This window comes from Adiantum capillus-veneris, chromosome 4 (genome assembly GCF_014529385.1).
Source record: "Adiantum capillus-veneris isolate H3 chromosome 4, ASM1452938v2, whole genome shotgun sequence".
Taxonomy (NCBI): Eukaryota; Viridiplantae; Streptophyta; class Polypodiopsida; order Polypodiales; family Pteridaceae; genus Adiantum; species Adiantum capillus-veneris.
In genome coordinates this window covers 133,889,301-133,901,903 of record NC_140934.1, presented here as the reverse complement: position 1 = coordinate 133,901,903, position 12,603 = coordinate 133,889,301, and the positions used below count along the sequence as shown (strand labels likewise).

The 12,603-nt window shown below is 43.6% G+C and overlaps 1 protein-coding gene across 1 annotated transcript; it reads right to left on the bottom strand.

Moving 5' to 3' along the window:
- Positions 1 to 740: 740 nt before the first annotated feature.
- LOC147460007 (uncharacterized) lies at positions 741 to 3,738 on the bottom strand. Its single transcript, XM_086509940.1, has 5 exons — positions 3,073 to 3,738; positions 2,926 to 3,005; positions 2,649 to 2,710; positions 2,444 to 2,504; positions 741 to 1,112 (listed from the first exon to the last, which is right to left on the bottom strand). Exons 1-5 carry the CDS (start codon positions 3,185 to 3,187, stop codon positions 1,104 to 1,106), a joined length of 327 nt encoding a protein of 108 aa, XP_086366066.1. The 5' UTR covers positions 3,188 to 3,738; the 3' UTR covers positions 741 to 1,103.
- Positions 3,739 to 12,603: the final 8,865 nt, after the last annotated feature.

The following is a 12,603-nucleotide window of genomic DNA, read 5'->3' as shown; positions in this document are numbered from 1 at the left end:
ACGCACCACCGCAGACTGCAGCAAGAGAGGCTTTCTTCTTCACAGCTCAAAACTCCCACTCACTCACGACCCCAAGCTGATAAAAACTCAGTTTTGTTCATGTTTTTCAAGTACTAAGTCACACTTTGAAGTCTCGACACTTCTATATACAAAAACAGCAAAACTATGTACCCCCCACAACTGGCACGCGTGCGTAGAGACAACTGGCACACACTGCCTTTGTACACTTTGTACAAGCATGCTTTATTTACATATAAGGCCCCCAAAATCATTAAAAAACATCACTCAAAGGCTTTGGGGTGTCCGGCACCATTCCGCCAAAACACGTCACAACGTATATATTGAGTACTTGTGCATGAACCAATGCGCGCGTGCACACACACACACACACACACACACACACACACACACACACACACACACACACATGTGCATTCTCAATCTAGGATCGTATTGTAACAACTATGTTCAGAGAACATCTCACAAAAAGAGAGCTCAATACATGAGTACAATATCATAGTAGACGACTCTATGAGGCAAGAACTGCAGATCAAAGTAACGCCGTAGACCCACAAACACTTCTATTTCTCTTCAATCTACTACTCTTGGCCATCGAGACACACAATCAATGTGTGCACAACTTCTACACACTCATTTCCGCATGTTGACACACGCAAACACAAGGAACATGATAGAATAGCATAAACAAACCTTACAGTTCCACACCTCTTAGTATCTACTAAAAATACATACTCGTATGCTTCAAAATAGAGTGGAATAGACATAGGTACAAAGAAAATTAGCATGCTCAAGGACTTCCATGAAAGTTAAAATAACGAAATTCAGAGCATCAACTAGCTGTTGAACATGATAGCCACACTCTTGGTCCAATATTTTAAGAGTATTATCACAATGTACAAGGCAAGTAGAAGCATTACCGGGCTAAATAACATTATCTAGGATTGTAACTTGTAGTGTGCACATATTACTACAAAGACCCAAAGGCAAGAAAAGAAAGAAGGGATTTTTGGATATTGCCAATCCATGTTTAATCCATGCTTTAGTTTGAGAGTCTCCCAAAATCTCAAAGTGAAATGGATGATCTAAATTACCTGCACAACCAGAAGTAAAAAGATGACGATGATCGATAGCATCAAGGCTCATGCTACACTCCTAAAACATACTTAATAGAAATTGAATACTTAGACTTCCATGGAATTTTGAAGTCATGAAAACCTAGGAACCCCTTATTATTCTCAAAATTCCATCTAAAATGAGCATGGTTATTGTAGCTAGAGTCAAATTCGATTCATCTTGTTATTTTTATATTAAAAAAAAATCTTGTGCGTGTGTGCGCTTTTGTAATTGTGGTGTTTTTTTTTTTTTTTTTTGGGGGGGGGGGGGGGGGGGGGGGTTGGGTGGTGGTGGTCTATAGAGAAACTCAAAGATACCTAGGTCAACCAACGATGTCACGCGATGCATAGTTATCAATTAAATTTTGAAATAACTGCGATGCATACATGCTCACACGTGGACCAAAAAATGCCATTCTTCACTATGCCTCTTCTAGAGACAAACCCCACCTAAATAGGGGCTTATGCTACACTCCTAATAAGGGGTGGGGTTTGTCTCTATTTGTCTCTAGAGGAACTCAAAGATTTAGGTAAACCTAGGTCAACCAACGATGTCTAGGATCCACTCTTGGAGAAAGAGTAATAAGGTGATGGTCACGCGATGTACAATTATCAATTAAGTTTTAAAATAATTGTGATGGATACATGTTCGCACGTGCACCAAAACTATGGAAATTGGGTCAAGGCAACCGGTCGTCAACTTGATCTCTCAAGGGTGACGAGCAATGTTAGAAAAAAACCAAGGTCTAGTGTATTTTAATCGGTTGAAATTATAAAATCTCGGTTAGATTTTGAGCTTGTCTTTAAGAAAACCGGCAAATTTACACAAGTTTGAGTGTATAAATTATCGGAAAAAGCTTCCATTTTTGACCTGAAAATCGGGAGAATTTCAAGTTTTCCCTTATTTTGTTCGGTTGGGAAAAATGTATTTTTCTAGCCGTGGTGACGAGATTGACTGCAAAGGCTCGCACAAGGACTTTCTTGAAAGGTAGATAGGAGGATCAGTTTGAGAAAGGGGTCTTGGAATATTCCCAAGTTCAAAAAAAGCCTTAAAAAATGTTGAAGCCATAATTACAAGGCGAAAAGTTCGTAGTACCTTCAAATTTTTTTTCCTTAGATCTTCATAAAGACAAGCTTTAAAGAAAAAAAAAAAGCAAATCGCACACATCTCATGCGAATCGATACGAACGTCCTTATGAACGCACAAAGTTGCTTGGTCGCTTTTAAACTGACCCATGACTCGGATCACACAAGAACAAAGACTCAACGAACCAAGCTGGCTCCTTTGGACATAAGAAAAAGCTTCTTACCTGCTTCGCAGCAAAATCTCTTTTTATCCGCAACCGCTTAAGTGGGATTGGGATATGACATCTGTACAATCACATTCAGATTCAGTTTCGTGTGCTTTGCCTAAAATTGAAAGTTGCTGATAATTGCTCTATAACAAAAATTAACGTTAGGAATATTCTGAAATTACCTTTTAATTTATTAGCGTAAAATTAACATTATGCTTACATTTTCGGAAAGCTGTGAGGAGGACATTTTGTTCTTGCGTTTGAAATGGAAGCATCCTCCACCTAGAAAGACCAAAAAGCAAAATGTTTTATGAAAAAGCAAAAAAGCAAAGGTTCCTGGGACGATGTGCGTACACAAAACAAACGCACAAACGGTTTATGATCTCGAAAAAAGAAAATAAGCTTCTCTCTCTCTCTCTCTCTCTCTCTCTCTCTCTCTCTCTCTCTCTGTGCACGGGCACAAAACAAAGACACACACAGAGGGAGCTGCATCCTACAAAGGAGAAGCTTGACGTAGCGGCAGCAGCTGACAATGTCTTGGCATAGACCTCGCGCTGCGAGGACTGTGATGCGCCGCCTGTGGCGCCGATAATGGTGTGGGAGATTCACCAGCTGCTTTGTAGGGGGCTTTCGTAAGGACCCACCGCAATGAAACGAGAATGCGAGGCGCTGCCCAGTGCAAGAGAAGCTGGAGATCAGGGAGGATCTACAGAGCCTACTTGCCTCAGACAGACTAGACACTACTTCAGAGGTAGCCATAGCTTGGTGTTGAGCGAGCGACAGAGAGAAGCTAGCTTGATGAATGCAGGCCGGTATGCAGCAGTTTAAAGTTAGCTACCCCTTTTTATACCATCTGCATGTGTGTAAGTGGGCATATTAAAGATACAGAGATCTGAATGTGAAGTCAGACAGAGACAGAGAGAGAGATCTGAGAGCGAGAGAGATGTGAGGGCCCCCGGGCCGCGAGGGGGATCCGAGGGGGGGGGGGGGGCCCTCCAGCCGTCCTCACACACACGCCGTAAGTCGCCCGATATTGACAAACAGGAGAGACTGCTAGGGAAGGATGTCTGAGGGTGCCGATTTGATTCCATGCATTGATAATGTGTCTCCCGTCTCCCCCCCTTGTTTCCTTGTTTTCCAAAAGCGTGTAGGGCCTAAGCCTATTTGAGAGAGATAAAGTGAGAGTGAAGCGGACATGTATGGCAGTAGGCCTACGTGTGTGTGAGAGCGAGAGGAGTTTCTGGCGTGGACGTGAATATTGTGCGATCAAGACAGGAGAAAATGGAATGAGTCGGCCAAGCGGAAGCTTCGTAGGAGCTCGCTCGCCTCGCCTTGCTAAATAACGAGAGAAAATGTTCTCGTGTTAGAATGTCTCCACGATTTTGGAAGATCGTAGAGGTAAAGAATATTCAAAGATTCTCTCTCCTCTCCTTTGGAATGAAGTGAAAGGTTGCGGTAGAGATTCTTTCTCTCTTTGCAAGTCCGTTGAACACACGTCGCATGCAATTCAGTTGTCTACTCGTTGTGTGTGTGTGTGTGTGTTCCCATGATTTGATAGGCAAGCACACGTAGCAATTGCAAGAGCAGCTTAGCGTGTCGAATATTGATAAGCAAGAGGGCTAACCACTGCGTGTTCTTTCCCTCTTTCTCTCTATGATTGAAAAGCCTCACACAGACAGTCCATGACTTCTCGCCTCTCTCTCTCTCTCTCGAAAAATCTCTTTGTCTATATTACATTTTTATGTTACATCTTTTTATCCCTCAAAGAGCATTTATGAACTTCCTCATGTGCTGCTGTATGGATTGAGGCAATGATACAAAATCTTCCAGTACTTTGGTTTTCAGAAGTCCCCAAGCACTATGAGAGATCGTGGTGTTTACCGCGGGCCATTACCGCAAAACAAGAAAGAGGAATTCAAAATGAGGAGAGAGAATCCTTTTGATGCTGAAGCGGCACTTTACCGCAAATATTACCGCGTAAATTTTCGCGATTATTGCCGCTCACATTACCGCTAAGACAGGCTGGACCCCCTTCCCCCTCCCTCTCCCGCGGGTTCCATTTAAATCCAATACAACTCCTACACTCTCCAGAATGCTTGCTCACTTCACTTAATCTCTCTTTCACTCTAAAAATTCTATACATATATCATTGAACTCACAACAAAACCATTACAAATACTATTCATAAGCACATTACGAAACATTTGCAAATTAATCATATACTACACCAAGTGAAAGAATGGAGAGCTTTATTAATTCTCATCTTGTATAAGATCTCTACAAGCACTAGGATCCATATTTAGACCCATAGTATTCAAATCAATAAACAAATTTAGAGATTCTTCCTCCTCTCCATCACCTTCTGTAGAATCATCATCACTTTCTCCCTCTTCCTCCTCCTCAAGATGACTATTTGCAAGGCTTGGCTGACCTTCTTCAACTTCTACTACATCTTCCTCTGCATCTTGTGGTGATGGTATGATGGGATCAATTACTGGCTCAATGTCCGTCTCTGCAAAGATAGATCTACCCCGCGGCGTGACTGGAATGACATACCAAAGTCTTCTTTGATATATACATGGCACATAAAAGACCTGGACGTCACACACTAAGAGTAAGTTGATATACATAACTTAAATTTTTAATTTAAGTTAATTGCACATAGCCTAAATTACCTGCTCGCAACTACTAGGATACACCAAGTTGTCATTTTTTCCCCGATGGAATTGGGTGGAATCCACCATAATGAGCCCATTTTCATGTCTTTTGACCTCACCCGCAAACCATCGACACTCAAAGAGGAATTTGTGAAAAGATCTGAAATCCACTTTGATTATTCTCTCTATAGTACCACAATATCTGACCTCATCTGTTGTTGTGTCAAAGTTTCCCATCACGCCACAATCATTAGTGGTCCGACGCTCATCTATCTTGCGGGTGTGAAAATGTCGGCCTTCGGACCAAATGGAGTTGAAAATGAGACCCTACAATCACAATGCATAAGAGGTTACATCGCATTTCATTAAGTGATTTGCATACATGCATACATAATATATACACACTCACCTTGCGCAAGCATCCTCGCGCATACTCCCATTCTTTAGGGCTTATTTGTTCTCATTGTGCTTTGGCATTGGTCATGGCATTATGGATCCACTCTACTTGAATCAAGTCAGGATATTTTGCAAGCTCTTTAGGAAAAGGAGGTGCACGTCTACCTCCATGGGACCTCTTCCATGCATCTCTATCCCTTTCTCTAGCTGCGCGGGCTTCCAAGTACATATTGACCCATTTGGTCATGATAGTGGCATTGAGTAAAGAGTAGTTGTTGACTATGGCATGAAACTCTCTATCCATGACCAAGAGTGAGCCTTTTCCACTGGGAATGGTTGAGTGCTTCCTAGGATCCTCTTCTTCACTCCACAGATGAGGCAATGATGGATCCACTGTGATGAGAGACTGTGAGACATACACAAATGCCTCTTGCACCACCCAACCTTCTGCCATGCTCGCCTGAAAACATTATAACCACATATTTATATTAGTAACTCCATAGCGTATAAATGCTATCTATATTGTATTAATTTTGCATACCTCCGGTTCTGACCTCAATCTAACAAAATCCTTCAAAGTCTTCAAGAATCTCTCCAAGAAGAACATTCATCTAGAGTGAACCACCCCACAAATGGAAATCTCCTCAACAAGGTGAAGCAATAGGTGTATTTGGCTAACCAGGATTGTACGTGGGAATGCATCCTCAATAGCACACACTACCTCTACTGCTAGCTGATGGGCTACTGGTATTGTCATGCCAAGGGTAGGACTAGATGGGCACGACCCAGGCAATGTGCCGGACACACATGCAGTAAAGGGGTCTATATATAGGATGGTTGGGAGGTTATTCGTATGTTTGTCTACCCGCTGGTCTAACATTGGTATCAAAGCTTAGGGGAGAAGTAGGGGAGCTATGGAGGAGGGATGCACGGCGACTCTTCTCTCTCTCTCTGGGAGAGTTTGCAAGCAAGAGGAAAGCCGATTATGGCTGCATCAAAAGCCAGCTATGGCTGCATGTTTAAGTGTGGCCTCTCTTTCTCTATCTCTGGCTTGGAGGAAGGAGGAACGAGTAGACAAGCATCATGCAAAGGCCATGCAAAGTCGGGGTTGCTCAATCGAGGAAGGGGCAATCACAGGCATGTGTATGCCAGCTCGGGTCCGGAAGGACAGTTTTTCGACCACCTCAGAAACGCATGGGGTTTAGCTTGATGGATGCACGCCGGCATCCGCAGTGTTTTTCGCTTCTACAGCACTGCCCGATTCTGGCCCATGCACAAGCGGGGTCTTCATCTTCTCCTGCGCAGTCGGCAGCCACCATGGCGCCACAGGTTTCACATGAAAATTTTCTTTTTATGTTTTACACCAAAATGTGGCCCTTTCTTTTTGGCCGCCCAAGGGGTGGCCTAGGGTCTTCCTAAGTGCCCCCTCCCACGTAGGGAGGAGGTTGCCTGCGATGTGTAAGATTGCACACGATCGCCATGATGCCGCATGTTTCAGAGATTGCGGCGTGATTACGACAGCGGCATATTTACATCTACTGGCAAGCATAACATGCAAGGTCATGCATGGTTCTCCGCAAAGGGACCCGCGGCTCTTGTGGATTGCATGTCCAGGCTTGCAACCATGCATGCACATAGGGCATGGCATGCTTGGCATGCAACCAAGGCCATGCCATAATTCTGCAGGGACAAAAAATTCTGGTGTTTTTTCCGCTGAAGCAAGCTTCTCAATTTACCGTCGATTGTTAGTAAGCGACGGAGCCAACATGGTACGACCATGTCGGCACACAGCTATGTAGGTACGACTATTCACGGGATCGAGCTTTCCAAGGGAGCTTTCATCACCGAATCAGTTACGATTGCACCTTAAATAAGGATTATGCTTGTGGAAAGCGGCGAACCACTTCGCAAGCAAAAGCAATGCGAGCAAGGCTTCATGACGACAGTCAAAATGTTTGGCTTGGCCGACTAAGAGCAGGATCCTTCAACGGCTATGATGCCTTCACGGATTTTCGCCATGATTCTAGGTATTTTTGTTTATGTTTCGGCATTACTTTTTGCATTCTTTATACAATCATCTGCACTTAGTTTGGTTTGGTGAATTCCGACTGGTGCAATGGTTGCCGCCAAGTGATAGGTAGAATTTATCAAGCAAGGCTTGAATGATTCTACGGCTACGCTCTTGTTCAAGGTGCACAGAACTCGGCAGGGCCGACGCACGGTTTGTGTAACACAACTAGAGCATTGAAGTTGCTCACAAGATTTCAAATGGGTTGCGAATTGGGCAAGGCCCTTGACAGCATGTGCTTTGTAACTCTCGTATGCAATGGAATGAATGATCACGGCTATCATTCATAATGCCAAGCAGGTACGAGATGCATCACTTGCACGTGTTTTACTTCTTTTCCACTACGTTTATAATTCGACACGGTCAATTTTTTGTGCATGATCGACAAGGTCGACTCTCTTTGCTATGCCATCTGTCGCTAATAGCATTTGTTGGAATGAGGCCAGACATAGATATATGAAGCATGGCTTCTCCCGAGTACCTTGATAGAGCACGCTCGTCACAGGTTACCTTTTGCTTCAAAGGCCGGGCCAAGGGCCAGTTTCTCAGTATCTCAAGGAGACAGGATATTTCAGGGCGTGTATATGATACATAGGCCCACTCTTTTTTGCACAACAGAGATGGTTATGTGCTACATTTGAGCGAGTTTTCTTCCACGGAATCTCGGGACAACTGGTTACAGTAACAACCAGGTTAGCCAAGTTTGAGTTTTTCTTGTTTTTTCCATGTTTACACTTTGCTTGGCAATTACTGTCATTGTGCAAAGCAAAGTGCTTTGGAAATTTTACATGAAGCAAGGCTTCTCCCTTGTGCCAAGGTACTGCCCAATGACTTGGAGTCAACGGCATTGGCACACAAGTTTGGGGAGCTAGCAAATTAGGGAATATTCACTCACACAATCCCTACCAGTTTAAACTGTGCAAGGCACTTATGGTTGTGGCTCTCACGTTTGAAACCGTCATAGTAGCCAAGGGCTTACGCTTTTGCATGTAAGGCATGCTAAGCAGGTGGCATGCATTCAACCATTTCATGCTTTATGCTTTTGCTCTAGCACTCACAACTCTGTCAAGGACAGACTACGTGATGGATTGTTGAACCTGATGGTTGGTTGCTATCAACACCCAACAACACTAAATGGAACCTATATCTAGGACTTATTTCACAGACAAAGTGCCCATGCTAAGTCATTTTTATGCAATCACGACCCTGCAAGGCAGGTAGATCAAGATGTGGTTGGGTTTTTGTGTTATCTCTCTCAATGAACAAGTCATACCGGACAATTGTGGAATGCTTATACGATAGGCTGCAAGTCAGGCATAAGATGCGTAAGAGCATACAGCTTGGGCACACACTCTAGAAACTTAAGGAAAGTTCCTCAGCCCAGCATGCTCTTTTTCTCTCGTTCTCTCTCTCTTTAAGGGACAAAATGAAAATCTTCTAATAAGCTTTTGATACGTGTTTTGCTCATGAGTCAGCCTGAGCCAAGGTGCTCTAACTCTCAGCTAAAACGTGGCTAAGATGCTACTCAAATTAGTCTTCATCGGTTCGTCCATTTGAACACTAATTTGCACAAGGGCTATGAGCCACACAGGCTAAGAGCCATTGTCAAGCCGAGGGTAAGACCCAACTATTGGCATTCTTTGGGTGATTGTTTTCAAGAACAGATCTACCCAGGTAAGTACACATCAACATTAATGGAAAAGCAAGAGTCTTGTCATTACGGATGTTTAGGGTGTCAGTTTGGCACTACATTTTTTCTGTATGACTCTCACGTTGAGTTTTAATAATCTTCAAATCACAGCCGCTGATCTCTACAAGGAAGTATAGATACAGCAATCAATTCCGACAGCATGGCTGTCCACAAGAGCTAGGTAGTTCACTTGTGTGGATTTCTTGATCTCTCTATCGCACTACAGAGTGTCTCTATTATTTTGGGGTACGATCCGACGGGTGACTGCTACATCACCCCATAGGCATTGAGGATCACAGTTGATCTGCCTTGAGGATCACAGTTTGATCTCTCCCAGTTAGACTTTCAAGGAAAGAATTCCGCAATCTACCACGCGGTAGCGGACAAATTCAACTTTTTGAGTTGATTCCAATCATTATGTACACGGTTAACTATGTTGGTTACCTTTACCTGCTAGTTGAGCAGTTTCTACAGAGGGTTTTACCAAGGGGTTTGACTACGTCGATGTTAACCAAAGGGGTTGGATTGCGCAGGCAACACCCATGGTTTCCAGTGCAAGTCGTATAAATACGCTTGCATGTTTCAAAGCCATGCAAAGGGCATGTTGGAACAGAGTATTTTGGACCGTAGTGTCCACTATACATTACGATGTTACGAACCTAGTGTAGGGTTCAATTTGGCACATGTTGTCACATGGGATACAACATGTTCTAGGAACTCAAGGAGTTCAGTTCAGCTAGTGTGGAGCATGATAATGAGGGCCCCTCTCACTCTTGTCGCAGAATGTTTGTAGTTACCTCCACACACATGTACCAGCTCGTACTTGACGGATGCCTCTTTTCTTGATATCCTTGTTTGAGACATATTCCACATGTGGAGAATATGAGTCTCGGGGACTGACACTGGCGCCAACTATCTAACAATGTGTCGCGACGAATTCACTAGATGCTGATCGCATCCATGGATACGACCATTTTGAGCACACAGTATCAGGAGCAATTTCAGTGGCTAGAAATTGTCGGGTACTAAGTACAAACTTGTTACGATTACAAGTGCTGTGAAACCACCTTACCGAAGGGTTGTTTCTACATATAGCTAAGTATACTATGTACATGAGAATGTCTCATGGTTGGTACCTAGGTGTGACCGGGTTGTCACATTCTGTTATGGTCCAAAGTCTCGTCATGGAATTGCGGTTCGGATATGTTTGTGTTAAATGCATGCACACTAGGTGTTATGGGCCCTAGTGTTTAACACAAATTTATTCGGAGCGGCATGCAAATTCATGGCCATTCTTGTTTCTGCAATTTGTTGCACTGCCAGTGCAATCTCTCTTGCAGCTTTAGTATGAGTTTACACCCTGCCATACAAGGTGATGGCTGAGTATGGGTATTCGTGATTGGCTGCTTGAAACTCCAATATGTTTTCCACCTAGTTGGTTGTCTCCATTCCATATCGAGTATATGGCTGGATACTCAATGATTGAGTCCTCGTTTGTTGTCAGTCGTGGGCGACTGTCTGTAAGTGGTTGTGGGAAAGCATCTCACTCTTACTGTTGCTATTTATCCCGCGTAGGATGGGCAGCTTACAAGCATTCTATTTGGTACTAAAGGATATGCAAAGTGCATACGTTAGTAAAGCACGCTAAAGGATATGCTAAGTGCATACGTTAAGCAAGAAGTGAAACAACTAGATCGGTTACCTTTCTGGTTTGGAGTTTGCTTCATATGATGAAAGGCATGTTACGGCTAGTTCTAGTCTCTGCCTGTTATTCTCAAGTTATCAACCTTAATCATCAGTTTGGATGAGGTTGACTATTGGCAAGAAACCACCGCAAGTCAAGGACTTGGTTGCTGCTGATGAATATGTCAGCATAGTACGTTCATGGAAAGATGAGCCGAGGTTATACTGCACATTCCAGTACCTTCAGAAAGTCTGAAACCTGGGTATGCATTTAAACATCTCTTAGTTGTGATAACTCATTTAGCATTCTCAAGTGAGTTCTAAACGGAGCCTTCACGCTCTTTTGATTATGAGACGGTTAACCAAGACGGTTGCACAGGGACAACAATGTAGAAAATCAAGATGTTACTCTTGATTTCATTGAACCTCCCAATGCATCGGGTTCCGATTCAACGAACCGTTGGATCCATGAGGGATGCCACGGTGGAAAACATTAGTGTTCTTATGAAGATACCACCACTTGTGTTTTCGAGGATGAAAACGCTTCTCCAAGGGGGGAGTAATGTCATGCCAAGGGTAGGACTAGACGGGAACGGCTCAGGCAATGTGCCGGACACACATGCAGCAAAGGGGTCTATATATGGAAGAGGGTCAGGGGCCTATATATAGGATGGTTGGGAGGTTATTCGCATGTCTGTCTACCCGCTGTTCTAACATTGTAATGTCATGCCAAGGATAGGACTAGACAGGCACGGCCCAGGCAATGTGCCGAACACACATGCAGTAAAGGGGTCTATATATAGGATGGTTGGGAGGTTATTCGCATGCTTGTCTACCCGTTGGTCTAACAGGTATGGCTTCTACTTCTATCTCCTTGGAGCTCACAAATCTACAGGGCAAACGTTATATAGTAGATGAAAAAAAATTCCAAAGTTCATGCATGCACAACATGATATAGTACTTGAAAAAAACCCATTACCTCACAATCTCACCCACTTTGAATATTGCAGCCTTTACCTTAGTGTCCCCATAACCACTAATAGTTATGGGAAGTACAAACTACAAGCAATAAAACATCTTAGTGAATGTGAACCTATATATAAGGACACATAGACACCACAAACTTTTCTACTCTTACCTGAAGGATTTTATGCCAATCATGGGATTTCAATCCATACAATTGAGTAGAGCCACCCTTTTTGGTTTTTGTGAAAGCACCTTTGAGTGACCGCATATATCCCGTTGGAGTTCTGATGGATGCAATAACTTGCTTTGTCCGCTCTTGGTCTGCCTTTGACATTATCCACGGTGCTTTTGGGAGAATCATCTTTCCCCGCTCCCCCATGCGGGGCATGGCTGAAGGGGGGAGACGTCTAATGGTTCTTAAATCTTCCCTAGCACCCAATGAATCCTTCTTGCTAATTATGTGATCCCATATAGCTTGCCCAACATTTTTGAATACATGCATAGGGTCCAATAAGTGCTGAATTTTCAACGAAGCCCAATAGGGGAGCGACAAGAAGATTGAGTACCTCGAAATACCCTTTGGCAACCCATTGGGAGGCGGTGAGGTACCATGATGCTTCTCCCAATGCTTCGCCCAATCAGCCATGTTCCAATGGAACGGCTACACTCCATTGATAGGGCGAGCATATCTACGATGTGAAGGAGGTAGGAAGCG

Bases quoted from the DNA above. Each gene is read 5' to 3' on its own strand.
- LOC147460007 (XM_086509940.1), bottom strand. From the start codon at position 3,187: ATGGCTACCTCTGAAGTAGTGTCTAGTCTGTCTGAGGCAAGTAGGCTC. The intron at 3,006-3,072 runs GTGGGTCCTTAC...TCGGCGCCACAG, and splicing joins CGCATTCTCGTTTCATTGCG to GCGGCGCATCACAGTCCTCG. The intron at 2,711-2,925 runs GTAGGATGCAGC...TGGTCTTTCTAG, and splicing joins CTACGTCAAGCTTCTCCTTT to GTGGAGGATGCTTCCATTTC.